Raw genomic sequence first — 15,560 nt, 5'->3', positions numbered from 1 at the left:
TAGTTTCTGTTCTATGAACAGACAGAACCACGCAGGGTGTTAGAAAAATTTTTATTTTGTCATCCTTGTCATCGAAGCACCGGGAGTACTGTCAAACAATACTTGAAATAAATTGTTGTCATTAAGGGGTAAATTAATAGATCGACATGGGAGACGGGAAGAAGGGCGAACGACAGCCGTTGTTAAAAAATGAAAATGTCACTTATAGTTCACACGGCAGCGATTTCGTTGGTAAATAATATTCGATTTTGATCACGGAAGAATTAAGTTTGTTTAATCCGATTGCTTATGGTTACCTCTACTACATTTTACTTTAGATGAAGTGGAATCGACTGTTAGTACAGTATCTGCAATAGGTCCTGATGAAGTGCCACCTCCATACGAATCAAGTAGTCAATGTGGCAAGCCTATGGTCACTTGTAGGGTTTGTCAAGCTATGATAGATATTTCTGGTAAAAGAGATCAACATGTTGTTAAATGCTGTCAATGTAATGAAGCTACAGTATGTTATCAAAGTAATTTAATTCACTGGAGTTCATTCTCATATCGGAAATGAAAGCCATAAATCACTTTTTTAGCCCATACGAAATGCACCTCCTGGAAAGAAATATGTCCGTTGCCCATGTAATTGTTTATTAATATGTAAGAGTTCTTCACAACGTATTGCTTGTCCAAGGCCAAACTGTAAACGTATTATTAATCTTGCTCCAAGCCCAATTACACCACCTGTTTTATCTATGCCTGGAATGTGTAGGGTATGCTGTGGTCACTGTCATGACACATTTTTGGTAAGGATTTACATAAGAACATTTTATATGATTGAAATATCTTAATAATTAATATATATGTTATTACATTCTTTAGTTTAATACCTTAAATAATGCTTTGGCTCGATGTCCACATTGCCGAAAAATATCTTCTGTTGGTCCAGATTTTGCTAGAGGTCGAGGTATTGCATTCACTATTGTTGGATTAATAGCCTTAGTAATTGCAATAGCTGTGACTGTAAGTATTTTTATAACACCTGATATATTAAAAAAATTACATAATGAAGATTTATGGTAATTTAGATATATTTTAAAACAGATTACAATTTATACCACTTTATTTTCAGGTTGGAACACATGCATATGCAAAAACTAGTGGTGGAATTTATGTAGCTTATGTTGGTGAGTATAATAAAATTTGTTCAAATTGAATTATTAATTGAATATATAAACTTCTTGCATATAAACATTTATTTACATTTACATATTATTCAAGTAATAAGTTGTCTTTTTTACTAGGTTTGTTTTTAAAATTTTGTTTTCAGGTGCATTTCTCTTGGCACTTTTGTGCTTTGGACGCAGCATTTATTATTGTACAATGAAAATTAGTATGATAGAAGGTCCAATGTAATACCCTAAATGACAATCAGTTGCTAATATTTTAAAACCAATTCCTCTAACATCTATGTCGTATAATAATATATTTAGATCAAATGTTTATAGTAATAAAATGACATACAAGTCCTTATAGGACAATTGGTACATTCTTACACATGCATATGTAAGTTTATATTGCTAGTAATGAGTAATATTCTTACATATACATATGCAAATGTACATGTTACGGATGAAGAGGATGTGTAACTGTAATGTATGACATTTTCTCACATAAGGTAATATATCAAAAAGTACTAGAAGTTGGGGTATCCATTTAAAAAACAAAGGATTGTTCCTCTGCACTTTTATATTGTCAAGCACAGGACCAAGACAACAACCCCATTATATTGTTTTCATATTTGAATGAGAATATACTAATGAAAATATGCTTTCTACATCTACAGTAAATATACAAAATGCACATATATACATACATAGATATATATGCAAATAAAACATTCTTGCATGAATATTCCAATTGTAAGCAGCTATACATACAGCTATATATATTGTGTTTGCAATTACGAACTTGCATTGTCAGATAACGAAAGAATAAAAATATCTTTTTAAGAAGAAATTATAAATCGATATCGTTTGACAGACGTTTTTGGGTTTATGTATTATTTGACATGCAAGTAAAATTATATAAAATACATATGTTGAACTTTACTATTTTATTACCATTGCTGCAGTTTAAATTATTGAATTATAACGATATCATTTTTTAGGAATGTAATTTTATTCAAGTGTTGGTTAACAAATAGTTGCAAACATTTAAATTTGTCGCATTTTTCAGACATAATATATTAGATAAAAGAGATTGAAATTAGAAACTTTGATATTATAAATGTTCCAGTAACATTTTTATTACTCAAGATATTATTTTAAAAGATATAAGTATATGAAATATGTAATATTATTAAATTGATTGATTCATTACTAAACAGCAAAGCTATTACTTCTGTTTTGTAATGGCATTCCAATCCAGAAAATTATTTATGTAATACTACATACATCATATAATATTTGCAATCTAAAACCATTGTTTAAAATTTAAACCTAATTATCTGACAATAAATAGTGATTGTTACAAATTGTAGTTATATTTGTTTCATTTTTTAGTGCAAACTCGACCTAAGCTTATACTTCATGTTCTAGTAACTTTACTCATACTTAGTTATGCATATATGTATATCTCACATACATATGTGTGTAAACACCACTTACCGCCAAAACTCAGTATGATCGTACCAATAAAAAAGTATTACTTATTACTTAAGTTTCAGAAATATTGATTATTTTTATATTTGTCACAAATAAAAAGTGCTTTTTTGCTATTTTTTTAGAGATGGTGAATGTGAGGAATGGGCGATTGTTGAGTTACAAGGTGATTTAAAATTTAATTCCGTGAATATTACGAATGTATATATCGGAGATTTACACTTTACAAAATCTGGTACACCTATACTTATAATCGGCATTCATGTATTACAAGGAAAAGAAATGGCGCTTCAAAAACCATTTGCAGTTTTAGTTAAAAAGAATGAGGAAACTAATACAGCTAATACTTCCGAAGTAAAAACGGCATACGTTATTAAAGCAATTGTAAAGAAGAAATTAATTTTTAAGTCTAGGCCAAAACCTATTGTAACAAATGTCCCAAAATGTCATTAAACATATGTATAAATATTGTACCTTATTGGTGTAATTTTATGGTACACTGTGCTATTGAAATAAACTATTGTGATATAAATATGAATGTATTGTTGCTGATAAATAAATTTACATAGGTTTAAAAAACAATTTGCTTTATTAATTTTTAGTCTTACGTAATTGTACTTAATCTTACTTAAAAATAAAAAGTATTATCCTAAATTGATTTATAAACATTATGGGAACTAGTCCTTCATTTCTCCTTCTTCATCTTCCTCTTCCACGCCTCTTATATACATTACATTATTACATCTGATTAAGACTTCACCAAGGTTGCCAGTACAATTTCCTTCTATATGTTCCTCTGTATTAGCTAATTGTAAATTCATATATCCATCGACGGAAACAAGATAACCTTTATATTCATGGCCCCATTTTAATTTTACCATAACTGGTTTTCCAGTTAAACCATTTAGAAATGGTTTTGGATTTATTGGCATTGTTGCAGCCATTGTGTAGTATTTTTCCTTAATTTCTGCAAAATATATTACACAGTGCATATATTGTTATAAATATTTAAAACAACAATTTCAATAAATATAAATAGATATATCACCTAAAATATATATGCAAATATAATACATAATAGCAAAAATTAAATTAAATGAGATACTGTTTGACAATTATATTAAATGTTGAGGTTAACTTTATATATATAAATATTGGGAATATATTAAAAACTTATGTATCGTATAATTGTGAAATTATTGTTATTTTTGATGAAAATTTTGTACTTACATATTTAAAAAATGATAAAATAGAAAACTCTCCGAATTTTTTATAAGTCCTATAAAAACAAGACGCTAGAATTTGAAGCAGCGTGCAATTGTGTTGTTAGAATCAGAAATGGCGCACGCTCTTAGAACACATAACCTAAATTTATCAAAACTTTTGTAGTAATTTGTGATTTCTATCAAAATACACGATTATTATCTGTATACATTTATATACATTTAACACGATTTATTAAAAGGATCTATTAATAAAATTAAAAATAAATAGAGTTATAAGGATATCTAATTTTAATTTGTTTTCAATAAAGAATTTGTGTTTTTCATTAAAAGTAATTACACTTTAAAAATGAACATTTTACCAAAGAAAAGGTATAATTAAAATGAATTCGTATATAATGAATATTTTCTTTAGGTACATTAAAATAATTATAAAAATTATTCCTTTTAGGTGGCATGTACGTACTAAGGAAAACATTGCTCGTGTACGACGTGATGAAGCAAAAGCTGCAGAAGAAGAAAGACTTAAACAGGAACGAATTCAAAAAGCAGTATGTATGAATAAGAATAAAACAGAAGCTAATTGTTCATTGCTTATGTAATCAATGGAGTTTGAAATACTTTTCTAGGAAACTGAAGCTAGAATTAATCTTTTGAGAGAGAAAGCCAGAGCAAAATACGATGGACGAACAGAAGCATTGAAAAGTGATACAGATGCCTCATCTTCAAAATGGGATCATGTTAATTTTTTTGCTGAACTTGAACAAGGAAAACTTGATTATAATAAACCTAATGCAGAACATGAAAAAGAAAAAAAGGAAGAAAAAGAAAAGTATGAGAAACAGATTGGATATCTTACATATCTTGGACAAGATACTAATGAAGCAACAGGTAGGAAAAATTGGTATGAAGAGTTACCTGAAAGATTGAGAGACACAGGAAAGGATGTAGAAGTACAAGTTGAAAAGAAGACATTACATGATCCCATTCATGATATAAAGAAATATTTAAATATAATGGGATCTGGCTCTATAGAAAAATGTATAAAAATTAGAACAGAAACTATTAAAAGGAAAAGAGATGATTCAGATGAAAGTGATGATTCAGATCACGAAAAATTTTCGAAAAAACACAGACATAAAAAATCTAAAAAACATAAGAAACATAAAAATAAAGAAAGACAAAATGTAGAAAAACCGAGTATAGATGTAGAAAAGTTAAGAGCAGAGAGATTGTTAAGAGAACAAACTGAGAAATTAAGGACAGAAGCTTTATTGGCTAAATTGAGAGGAGATCCAGTTCCAACAGTAGCACCAAAGACTCCTCCCAAACCCATTATAAAACAAAAATATAATTCACAGTTCTTCCCTGAAATTGCTAGACAAAATGCTGAAAGAACTCCTAGTGTACATCCAATGAGAGAACAGTAAAATGTAAGTTGCTTTTTATTTTATAATTACATGTATTTCTTTTATTGTGCTAATATTCATTATTACTACAATTATGTAAACATCCATATACATATGTAGATATTTGTATAAAATTTCATAACATCTATGCTTAGTATCTAATACATTAAGTCATTTGTAAAATATAAAATATAACACAATATGATATATATATATATTTCTTAAATAGTACTATTTTATAAAGCGCAATAAAATACAAATAAAAAAGAAAAAAAATGAATTTTAAATTATTGCCAAATGAAATATCAGATATCCCTCGTTTTACTAGATTGTGCTAAATTTCGCGGTATGACGTGATGCAAGATGGTGGAATATCACGGATCTCATGGATAATGTATTAAAATTTGACGTTTATGTCATTTTTTCAGTATTCTTGTTCATCACTTGACTTAAATAATTTTCTCGTAAGTAATATTCTCTCCTTGTATATATATTAAATATTTCCGCTCAAAATTTTGAAGCCCCATTTTGAAATCTCGAACCAGACGCATAGAACGCGCGAGTTACTTTCGCGTAACATGATTTTCGAATTTGAACAGTTATGAATATACTTAATTACGGAGAAATGATAATTTGTGAAAGCTTTTATTTTACGTCGTTAAAATATAACAGCTTAACTTCAATTATTGTTAGAAGAATTACATTTTTAAGTCATGTTACGAATCGACCTTAAGATAACCTCTTCATTAATTTATACAAATATCGGCATTTCAAAATGTAATTATAAATAATTCATTTATTTTGTATACTTTGAATATAGTGATGCATACGTTTAGTGTAGTTTATAAAATTTTATATTAGACAGGTAATGTATAATTCAAGTAAATAAATATTGAATATTGTGTTATTGAATAGACTGTGCTATATATATGTACTCTTAAAATCTCCGTGCGAGAATATTAGTATATTATTGGATATATATTCTAGTTTCTATGTCTAACAATATCAAATTTTGCTTTGTTAGTTATGTTTAGAATCCTTGTATAATAGGTGGAAATAAATATTTGTTATTAATTAATTGTAAATTATACTTGTATTACAGACAAGATGTTACTATTAATTTAAACGTCAAGAATTTTATAACGGTATGATTTAATTAAATATCATCACCATGAATGAGGAAAGAAGTGTTGAAGATTCTTCATATTTAAGTTATGAAATAAATGGCACTAGATATATTTTACAAACTGTATCAGATCCAGCTATAGATATATCAAAAGCTGTATCAACCACTCAAGAACAAAATACAATTAATCTTATAAATGAACCACAAGTAGAAAAAGATGATGAATCAATTTCTTTAATTTGCTTAGATGGTCAGGTTTATGCGTTTCAAAATGGAGAATTACAAGAATTAGATTTTAGTCAAGTAATAGATGAAAATGAATCGCAAGAAAAAACAGTGTTGCTACCTAAAGAAGATGATAATTGTGAACCACAGTACATTACCAACGAAGGATTAGTAATTGGAAATATTGATGAACATTCTCAAGAACAATATGAAATTATTACTGGTCAAAATGAAAAAAATTTTATAATTGAGAAACATAATGTAAATGCTAATGATTTTGTGGAAGTTGTCACAGCATTTAAATGTAAGATATGTACTTATACCACTCAAGACAAAACACAATTATTACAGCATTTTCAGAAAACGCATGTAAATCCTAAAGTGGATATAGAGGTGAGTTACAATATTAATTATTTCTCTCCAAATACTTACATTGATATTGCATCTTTCAGATAAAAGAAGAATCTAAGATTACAGATGAAGTAAAATTGTTATATATGTGTGGAGAATGTTCTAATTGCTTTCCTTCTATTGAAGATTGTAAAGAACACATGATAAATGTAATTATTTAAAATTTATCTGGTCTGTTATAAAGGAAAGTAAATATAAAGATATCATATTAATGTTTTTTATTTTAGGATCATCAATTAACAGACACAGGAGCCAATAGAGGTGGTAAAGAAAATATAACAGATGATTCAAAAGATTCTGGGTTATTAGAGTGTATAGGACAGAGTGTTGAAAGTAATGATATAAAACGTCAAGTTAAAATTCAAAAACCTCTAAATTCTGAATATATGCTCAATAAAAAAATGATCGAATTAATGGAAAGAAACATAAAGTATATATATTATTCTTATGTTATATCAATCGTGTATATCAATCTTTTAAATCTATTATCTATTTTACTTACTCATTAAATTGTATATTTTGCTAGGTGTTCATATAGAGGATGTCCATACAAATTTTGTACAGAGGAAACAATGCAGCAACATGCACTTTGTCATACGGAATCACAAAATGGAACAGCATTTAAATGTAGCGTTTGCCGTGATATGAAATTTACCAAATGGAGACAGTGTAGCTTACATTTATGGAAAAAGCATCAAATTGGTAAGTATCTAATATCTATATCTGGACAATAAAATATTAAAACGTGATTTTTACTATGTGTGTTTTCTTAGACATAGGATTATTTACTTGTAAAATATGTAAAGCATATAAAAGTGCAACAATGGTCAAACTTTTAACTCATATGCGTGTGCATAGTGAGACACGCGAGTATGAATGTTCAGAATGTGGTAAATGTTTTAAACAAGCCAGTCAATTGCGTAATCATAGAGTTATGCATTTGGATCGCAAAACATTGGAAGTAACGCGGTGGTATACTTCAAAAAAATGTGATATGTGTGGAAAAACTTATGCTAATTCCAAATGCTTGAAGAGTCATATTCAAGCAGTCCACTCAAAATTGCGACCATATGTTTGTAATGTTTGTGGACATTCTAGCGCTAGAAAAGCAATGTTGCAAATGCATTTACGACAACACACTGGTGACAAACCCTTTAGTTGTGAACTTTGCGAATATAAAACAGGTGATCACAATACGTTACGACGTCATATTATGCAACACACAGGTATGCATGATAATAAAGATGTGAAATGATGAAAAAGATGTGTATAGTACAAGGATGTATTTAAAAATTACAAGTATAAATAATATTTTCAGGTTTTAGACCTTATAAATGCCCTCATTGTTCTTATACAGCAATACAAAGTAGTAGTTATAAAAATCATTTGAAATCTAGACATCCTTTACTTTCTGGTTTATTTACATGTGACCTATGTCCTTTCAAAACTGTTAAAAATCAAAGTTATATACAACATGTAAGAGACCATGAAAAGGGATTAATCAAAGCGAATATGCAAAAAAAAGGTATGTTTCAATTTTGTATTTAATAGAATTAATGGATATATAAAAAAAAATAAAATTATATACTTTTTCAGATAGTGAAAATGTCGAAGTTTTTCCTGGTAATATTGCGGCTGCACAATTGATTTATAGTTGCTTAGGTGCCTTTTCAAAAGTGGGCGATACTTTAGAAGCAAATTTAATGTCTTCCTCAACGTCTGCAGACGGTACATCACAAACGATTACAATACAGATACCATCAAAACATCTTGAAGGTTCACTGCCAACAAGAGAATGTAGAACTAAAAGTAACTCAGCAATTGAACAAGAAGATGAAGAAACAATGCATTGTTTTTTAAAAATTCCAAGGGAAGAGGAAGAAAGTATAGACACAGGTGGTATAACTATACCTGCAGAACCTGAGGAATCAGGCGCAACAACTATTAATGTTGATACATGAAATACGGAATATTAAGTTGCTAATTAAAATATTCCTGTATATTTGAAAACACCTAGAAATTTATACTTCAAAGTAAATGAAGAAATGCTAGTCACACGTTACTTAGAAGGTATGAATCAATTTGTTTTCTTTTGACAAGAAATTAGAATTAATATATTAATTTTTTTAAATTCTAAATCTGATACTATTTTTGGAATTGTACACTATATCAGCAAACACAAACAATAACAATTTAAGTGTTTTCGTTTGAAAAAAATTTTAATTTTGTACATTATTTTAAAGAAATGAGAACATATGCACATTCAATCAGTTAATTGCATTCACGGTTTCTATGTTCATATTTGTTCAAAAAATTGTTATTTTGTCTTGAAACAAGATTTTATAGTTAAAAGAATGTAATTTTGAGATATTTTATTTTAAATTTTACTAAGAATGTAATTTACTATATATTTAAACACATTTTTAAGATTTTGAATGTATTTATTGATAATTAATAAGAAATTAGTAGAAGTGTACATAAAAATTGTAAAATAATCTGGGAACCGTTGTAAAATGTAAATTACAATGTCTCGTATGGTTTACAATACGAGTAAAATAATATTTTACATGATGGACTAAAGAGAAATGCTCTGATATTTTTGACTTAATTATTCATCAGGTAAAAATAATACTTATTGCTATGGAAGATTCAATTTAAAATCTTTTTAAAAGATTTCGTATATTAATTATTGGATTTCACAAATATGTCCCCACAAATTGGAATTACGGTATCAATTTGCTTAAGTGCGAGATTTGTGAAAATGGTAACTGGTGGACATATGTAAACATATTATTTTTAAAAAATCCAATAGGAAAGTTTTAAAATATATTTAACTATATATATAAAATAAAAAATATATAAATTATAGCATATAATACAGTTGCCTTTTTATATGTATTTTGTAAAAAAAAACGTGAAGTGAAATAAAAAATACTGTTTTTAAGGACATCCTAAGCAAATTGATACAGGTTATTATTTACAGCTAATTATTCATAAAACGTGAGAAGCTCCTTTTTTTAAGCAACTGATGTGGATCTTCCCGGAAATTACACCTCGTATCACAACTAACAGTCTCTGGGCAGTTCGCCATAATAAGCTGTTAAAGCTATTAGCTTTCTGTCAAGAAAGTTTTGTTCCACTTCTACACCACCACCTACTGCGGCTAACATGGCAAGCTGTAAATTTGTATATATATAAATAAAAGCAATTGATGTATAGTGCATTATAAAGTAAAGTAACATAGAATATCGAAATTTTTCGAATCTTCTTGAATTATAAAAATTTACCTGCATTGTATCTACATTTCTAGGTAGAAAGTAGGCCACATGATCTGTGATTTTTCTTGCTATATTAAATAAATTTACACCACCAATGGGATGCATAATATTATTGAGATCAAATGTTCCATTCTTGACATATTCAGGTCCTCCCCATGGAGGACTTAGAAACACAACATCTGCGCTTAACTTTGATGCGAGTTTAATAAAATCTCCAACAATGAATTCTATTCTGTCTTCAACACCATAAACTCGAGCATTATTTCGAGCAATTTCGATTTTAGCTGGATCTATATCTATTGCGAAAACTGTAAAAATAAAGATATTGAGTTTCTATGCTAATTACCCACACGCAACGAACGCACCTCTTTCACATGTAAAAGCAAATTGAATAGCGTTCCCTCCTGCTCCACAGAATGCATCGATCACGGTATCGCATTTGCATCGTTGAGCTATGTGCTCGGCAATTTTTTCTGGTGTTACAGAGTACCAGCTCTCTATAAAGAAAAGAATAAAAAAAGTATTTTATTATAAAAATTTAAAAGTTCGTAAGCACATTATCGAATAATTTATAAAATATTTCACTGTTAGTCTTTTGAAGATTACAAATCTTTATTATTATACATATAAATAATATCATAGAACATACCACGATCCAATTTAATGCCTTGATCAAATTTGCTAAATAGGCGGTATCTTTTGAACCAATATTTCATTAAAGTTTTATCATTGTCTATTTCTACTGGCAGGCTTACATTTCTTTTGGGTGGCTTCCTTCGTTTTTTCTTTTGCGTCTTCTTTACGCTATCTTCATCTGATAATTTCATACTTTGTATTTCGTTGTTACTATAGTTTTCATCTATATCCATATTGACATTTAATACATCAAAGTTCTCTCGTTCGAAAACTTGATTTTCTGGTACACATTTTGTGGAATCGCTTGTTTCATCCTGATCAAAGTATATATTATTATCTTTGATACTTTGGAAAACATTGCCCTGTTTATCAAATACGTTTAAGGTATCGTGAACATCATCAAATTGTTTTTTATCTGCTCCTGAATCTATTGAACTTGTGCTTGGTTTACTAAATACAAATCGTTTTGTTTGTAACTTTGACTTAAGGCTATGATCACATTCATCATCAGAACTTGACGTCAATTGTGCTGTGTAGGAACCTTTTTCAGAGGGTTGTAATTCTGTCTTTGCTGGTGGCAAAACAGGACAGTATGATAAATAATGCTTCACCTGTAAAACAAAACACTAAAGATAAAATACTTATATATCTACGTTTTTATTTTTAAAAAAATTATTTACTTTATCTATAGTGTTAGTAATTTCCACTCCGTTATCATCAAAGTATATATGTTTATTTATTGGCTTGGGTTTATAATATTTCATTTTTAATTGTCTATTTTGTAACCTAATATTTTTTTTTCTATATACTACTTCTCCTTGGAAATTAGATTGTTCGTAATTTTCGTTGAAAGTATATCCCATCAATGAAAATGCTTTTTTTACTGATTCCAGGCCTTCTTCTGTGTCATCATAATCAGCCTCATGACTAAAATAAAAGATATATAGATAAATATTACATATTTTAACAGATTATAAACATATATAATTACACTGCACCTCCGTTTTAATGTTATAGGTTTATCTTCATTGGGCTCATCTCCATCTCCATCATTAGAATATTTACGTTGAATACTATTGTTGCCACTAGTATCATTGGAAATAATTGCACCATTTTCATTTTCTGTAGTTGAAGTTTGATCATGTTCAACTTCTTGTGAACATTCCATTTCATTAATTTTTTCATTTTTATGTGCATCAATTTCATTATCTTTTGCTTCTACCGTTAAATTTTGAATGAGCATTCCCACTGATTCCATAATTAATCGCTTCTTTTTTGTCTTATCTTTCTTAGAATAAGAAAAATTTTTATTAGGTGCACTTCTACTTTCAGGAATATTAATTTCATTAGATGTGTCTATTTCCCTTTGTGCAAAATCTTGGTCTATACTTTCATCACTTCCTTCCTCTTTCATATCTATATCATTATATTCCTGGCTATAACTTTGATTTCTAATTTCAGATTGCTCCCTTTTATATTTTTCTATAAATAGTTTATAATGATTTTGGTACTCTATTTGGAAATTTTCTTTCCATAAATGTTGCCAATACTTATCAGTATCTTCTGGTGTGTATTCCTGATCATTATCTTGATCAGAACTTGTGTTTGTTATATTGCTTTCAATGGAACTAGTTACAGAACTGATGAGACTAGATGAATTTGTAGAAATAGAGTCACAACTAGAACTAGTAAGAGTCATCTTTGTGACATTTGTCATAGAATCTGATGTTGCATTTGTTTTTGCTATTGACTCGTTAATAGAATCACACCTTGTTAAAAGTCTTTCATCTTCCGCATTAGATTGCTGGTTGTAACTTTCTTCCATACTAAAAGGACTTAATGGATTCCAACCATCTCCAGTTTCCAGTGATGCTTCAAAATTTGTCAATTTCTTTCTATTATCTTCCGCTTCTTTGTCACTTATCTCTTGCTTGCTTATGTCATCAAATGAAAAATTAATACTACACATGTCTTTTGCTTTTATTTCATTATTACCAGCATTACTACTTTTGCTAAATAATCCCTCAAAATTTGAGCGATCAAGTTCACAATTTCTGTGTGCTTGACTAGGAAAACATGTATTTTGCTCTGAAAATTTTTCAATAGTATCTTTCACTTCTAACTTTTCATTACTTATTAAATGAGCATTTTGTTGCAAATATTCTGGATTTATATAATCTGCATATTTCCTAATCCAAGTTGTCCAAATTATACGTTCACCATTTTTAGACCAATATTTCTCCCATGCTATATCTATTATACTCTTAGTTTTAGAATACATAGAATAGTATGGATAGTCACACGAGCTATGGTCACAGTTGTACTTAAGTTGGACATCTTCCTTATAAGTTTGTGTATCATTCAAAGAAACATTTTTAAATATATTATGTATCTCAAAACCTTTGTCTTCTAAAATACATGATGGATTTTCTGTATGAAGTTCCTTTTCATTACAAATGGATGGATCATAACTTAAAATTTCAATGTTATCTGCAAGATGATCTGATGAGTGAATGTTTGTTATTTTACATTTAAATTCTACATCTTTATCTTCTTGGTGCTGTGCAATTACATTCACTTTGTCAAATTCATCTTCCAGTTCAGTCTCTGTATTTTGAAAAGTTTTCCCATAAGATGCCAATAGATTTTGTATACTTTTAGCCTCATGTTGATCATGATATTCTGATAGGTCTGCACCTGAATCTGACTGGTGCAGGCCCAATTTTTGCGTGAGGGAATGTGCAGTAGGACGATGAGCCGAATCACGAACAGAGTCATGTTCATCTGTGGAATAATTGTTGTCTGTGTGTGATGCACTGCAGTAACAGCTCACTGGTTCTTCCTAATTTTAAGGAAGAAAAAATATGTTTTTGTTCAAATGCTATATCGAAATCTAATACAGATACCAATGTTACCGAATTAACTGAAAATAACTAATAGAAAACAAAAAAACATTCTTACATCGTGTTTCTCTATGGATTGTGTTTCTATAATAGACCTTTTATGGAGGTCTAACATTTCTCCAACACAATCGCTCTCAATATCTTCATCTTTACTAGCATCTTCTAGAGCAAGGGCAGTATAAACTTCTGGGTGTCTAAAAGTAAACAAAAATTCACCTCACATAAGTTTAAAGCAACATATATGTTATTATATTATTCTTTAATTATATTTATCTTATAAAAAATGGTAAAAATCAATTTACATAGTTTTTATTATATAAATTAGATGTTCAATATGATACAATATCTCAGTGCTTAATAAGTAGAAAGTAATTCCCACGTGGTATACGAATTGTTTATTATCGATATTTCGCAGAATCAAACAGAAAAACAAAAAAATACTTTCAATGACTGTTAACTTCTATACAACTCTATTTTTTAAGAAAACAACATTATTTCGTTTCTATTATGTATAGCTGAACAAAGGAAAATAATTATTAAGTTTTCAAAAAATACATTGTGACCTAGCTCATTCGAGTGGGTGTCAAGGTTAGGTCATGTGTCACACCACTGATCGATAAAATGGTACTATTTTTAATTTTTGAAGAATTGAATAAACGCGGTATGGGGTACAGGATATGAAAATGAAACTGTGATGTTCGATAGTATAAATGAGTCATACTGTTGCAGCTGCATTTACCGAATAAATACTCTGCTGCAAAGACAATAAATGTAATGATCAGGGTCAGTAGACTCAGCTTGTTTTGCGATGTACACTTCGGCTAAAGGTTCCCAAAAGCGGTCACTCATGCCGATAGAAGTGTTTAATTGACTATTTGCTCGTGAATCGTCACAACACCCACATGTCTCACGCTCAAATTTTTACAACTTCCTCGAGTAAAAACAATCCGCCATTTCTTAGACAGCACACCATCGTGAAGTTGCTCCTGATTACCATCATGTTCTAATAATCAATCGATAAGTGCTATTTTTTGTTAAGTTTCATTTGATTTTGAAAAACATGTGTACATTAAGTATGATAGTATATTACAATTTAAAGATACATCATAATTATACACACTACTTTGTATTATTTAAAAAAAATGTTAAATATTTTCTAAATAATTTTTGTTCCACTCGAACAAAGTGTATAAATTATATTATATGTAGAAATTTATGAAGAACAAGCATTTTTTAAAAATTGTCTTTAGACTACGTTAGATACATTAAAAATAACGTGACGAATGTGATGGATAGATTTTATGCCTTTTTTTTCTTATGGGATTTCGGAAGTAACGACTTCCTTACCATTTTCGTGTCACATGCAACATTATCGATTCAGTATTAAAATAAACTACAGCGCGAGAGAAGCGGGAGAAACGGGAGAATGTGGAACTAGACAATGTTGCAACCGACTTAGTGATCGACAAACGATAAGAATACTCTTAGTCCTGTTGACATCGTTGATAATTGACAAGAGGTACAGAATAGAGATGACATTCAATGCTTCTTCGTTTTCACGCTTTGGAGATCACCTGACTCCTGTACAGTTTTCTTATCGCATGCGATATTGTCGATTTAGTATAATAGTGGTTTGAATTGAAACTAAACTGTTTTATGAAATTACAAATAAGGTATAGAAAAAGACATATTGCGCATAAAGCA

The 15,560-nt window shown here is 29.0% G+C and overlaps 6 protein-coding genes across 10 annotated transcripts; 4 read left to right on the top strand and 2 right to left on the bottom strand.

Moving 5' to 3' along the window:
• Window positions 1-2: 2 nt before the first annotated feature.
• On the top strand, window positions 3-2,107 carry LOC126867021 (type 1 phosphatidylinositol 4,5-bisphosphate 4-phosphatase). The gene is made up of 6 exons (XM_050621104.1): window positions 3-231; window positions 318-502; window positions 579-788; window positions 865-1,005; window positions 1,115-1,169; window positions 1,313-2,107. The coding sequence occupies exons 1-6, from the start codon at window positions 147-149 to the stop codon at window positions 1,396-1,398; spliced, it is 762 nt and encodes a 253-aa protein (XP_050477061.1). The 5' UTR covers window positions 3-146; the 3' UTR covers window positions 1,399-2,107.
• A 139-nt stretch (window positions 2,108-2,246) lies between these two features.
• LOC126867023 (chromosome transmission fidelity protein 8 homolog) lies at window positions 2,247-3,227 on the top strand. The gene is made up of 2 exons (XM_050621109.1): window positions 2,247-2,685; window positions 2,771-3,227. Exons 1-2 carry the CDS (start codon window positions 2,612-2,614, stop codon window positions 3,096-3,098), a joined length of 402 nt encoding a protein of 133 aa, XP_050477066.1. The 5' UTR covers window positions 2,247-2,611; the 3' UTR covers window positions 3,099-3,227.
• LOC126867024 (small nuclear ribonucleoprotein F) lies at window positions 3,216-4,045 on the bottom strand. The gene is made up of 2 exons (XM_050621110.1): window positions 3,876-4,045; window positions 3,216-3,612 (listed from the first exon to the last, which is right to left on the bottom strand). Exon 2 carries the CDS (start codon window positions 3,587-3,589, stop codon window positions 3,323-3,325), a length of 267 nt encoding a protein of 88 aa, XP_050477067.1. The 5' UTR covers window positions 3,590-3,612; window positions 3,876-4,045; the 3' UTR covers window positions 3,216-3,322.
• Window positions 4,046-4,094: 49 nt separating this feature from the next.
• Window positions 4,095-5,560, top strand: LOC126867020 (leukocyte receptor cluster member 1 homolog). The gene is made up of 3 exons (XM_050621103.1): window positions 4,095-4,240; window positions 4,320-4,419; window positions 4,498-5,560. The coding sequence occupies exons 1-3, from the start codon at window positions 4,218-4,220 to the stop codon at window positions 5,296-5,298; spliced, it is 924 nt and encodes a 307-aa protein (XP_050477060.1). The 5' UTR covers window positions 4,095-4,217; the 3' UTR covers window positions 5,299-5,560.
• A 238-nt stretch (window positions 5,561-5,798) lies between these two features.
• LOC126867018 (zinc finger protein 836-like) lies at window positions 5,799-10,293 on the top strand. Of its 3 annotated transcripts, none has more exons than XM_050621102.1 (8): window positions 5,799-6,054; window positions 6,380-7,021; window positions 7,081-7,188; window positions 7,267-7,469; window positions 7,566-7,741; window positions 7,813-8,265; window positions 8,358-8,564; window positions 8,636-10,293. In XM_050621102.1, the coding sequence occupies exons 2-8, from the start codon at window positions 6,449-6,451 to the stop codon at window positions 8,998-9,000; spliced, it is 2,085 nt and encodes a 694-aa protein (XP_050477059.1). In that variant the 5' UTR covers window positions 5,799-6,054; window positions 6,380-6,448; the 3' UTR covers window positions 9,001-10,293. The 3 variants fall into 3 exon arrangements, 2 of the variants coding, with proteins under 2 accessions (XP_050477059.1, XP_050477057.1); XM_050621100.1 differs by having other exon boundaries at window positions 5,799-6,142; XR_007690134.1 differs by lacking the exon at window positions 5,799-6,054 and having other exon boundaries at window positions 6,385-7,021; window positions 8,636-9,109; window positions 10,023-10,293.
• On the bottom strand, window positions 9,945-14,850 carry LOC126867017 (trimethylguanosine synthase). Of its 3 annotated transcripts, none has more exons than XM_050621097.1 (8): window positions 14,596-14,850; window positions 13,915-14,050; window positions 11,952-13,795; window positions 11,634-11,880; window positions 10,967-11,579; window positions 10,683-10,814; window positions 10,327-10,625; window positions 9,945-10,215 (listed from the first exon to the last, which is right to left on the bottom strand). In XM_050621097.1, exons 1-8 carry the CDS (start codon window positions 14,703-14,705, stop codon window positions 10,105-10,107), a joined length of 3,492 nt encoding a protein of 1,163 aa, XP_050477054.1. In that variant the 5' UTR covers window positions 14,706-14,850; the 3' UTR covers window positions 9,945-10,104. The 3 variants fall into 3 exon arrangements, with proteins under 3 accessions (XP_050477054.1, XP_050477055.1, XP_050477056.1); XM_050621098.1 differs by having other exon boundaries at window positions 10,967-11,564; XM_050621099.1 differs by lacking the exon at window positions 14,596-14,850 and adding an exon at window positions 14,159-14,585.
• Between the last annotated feature and the right edge of the window lie 710 nt (window positions 14,851-15,560).

Source organism: Bombus huntii, chromosome 6 (genome assembly GCF_024542735.1).
Source record: "Bombus huntii isolate Logan2020A chromosome 6, iyBomHunt1.1, whole genome shotgun sequence".
In the NCBI taxonomy this organism is placed as follows: Eukaryota; Metazoa; Arthropoda; class Insecta; order Hymenoptera; family Apidae; genus Bombus; species Bombus huntii.
The sequence above is the reverse complement of the archived record's forward strand: the minus strand, read 5'-3'. Positions and strand labels throughout refer to the sequence as shown.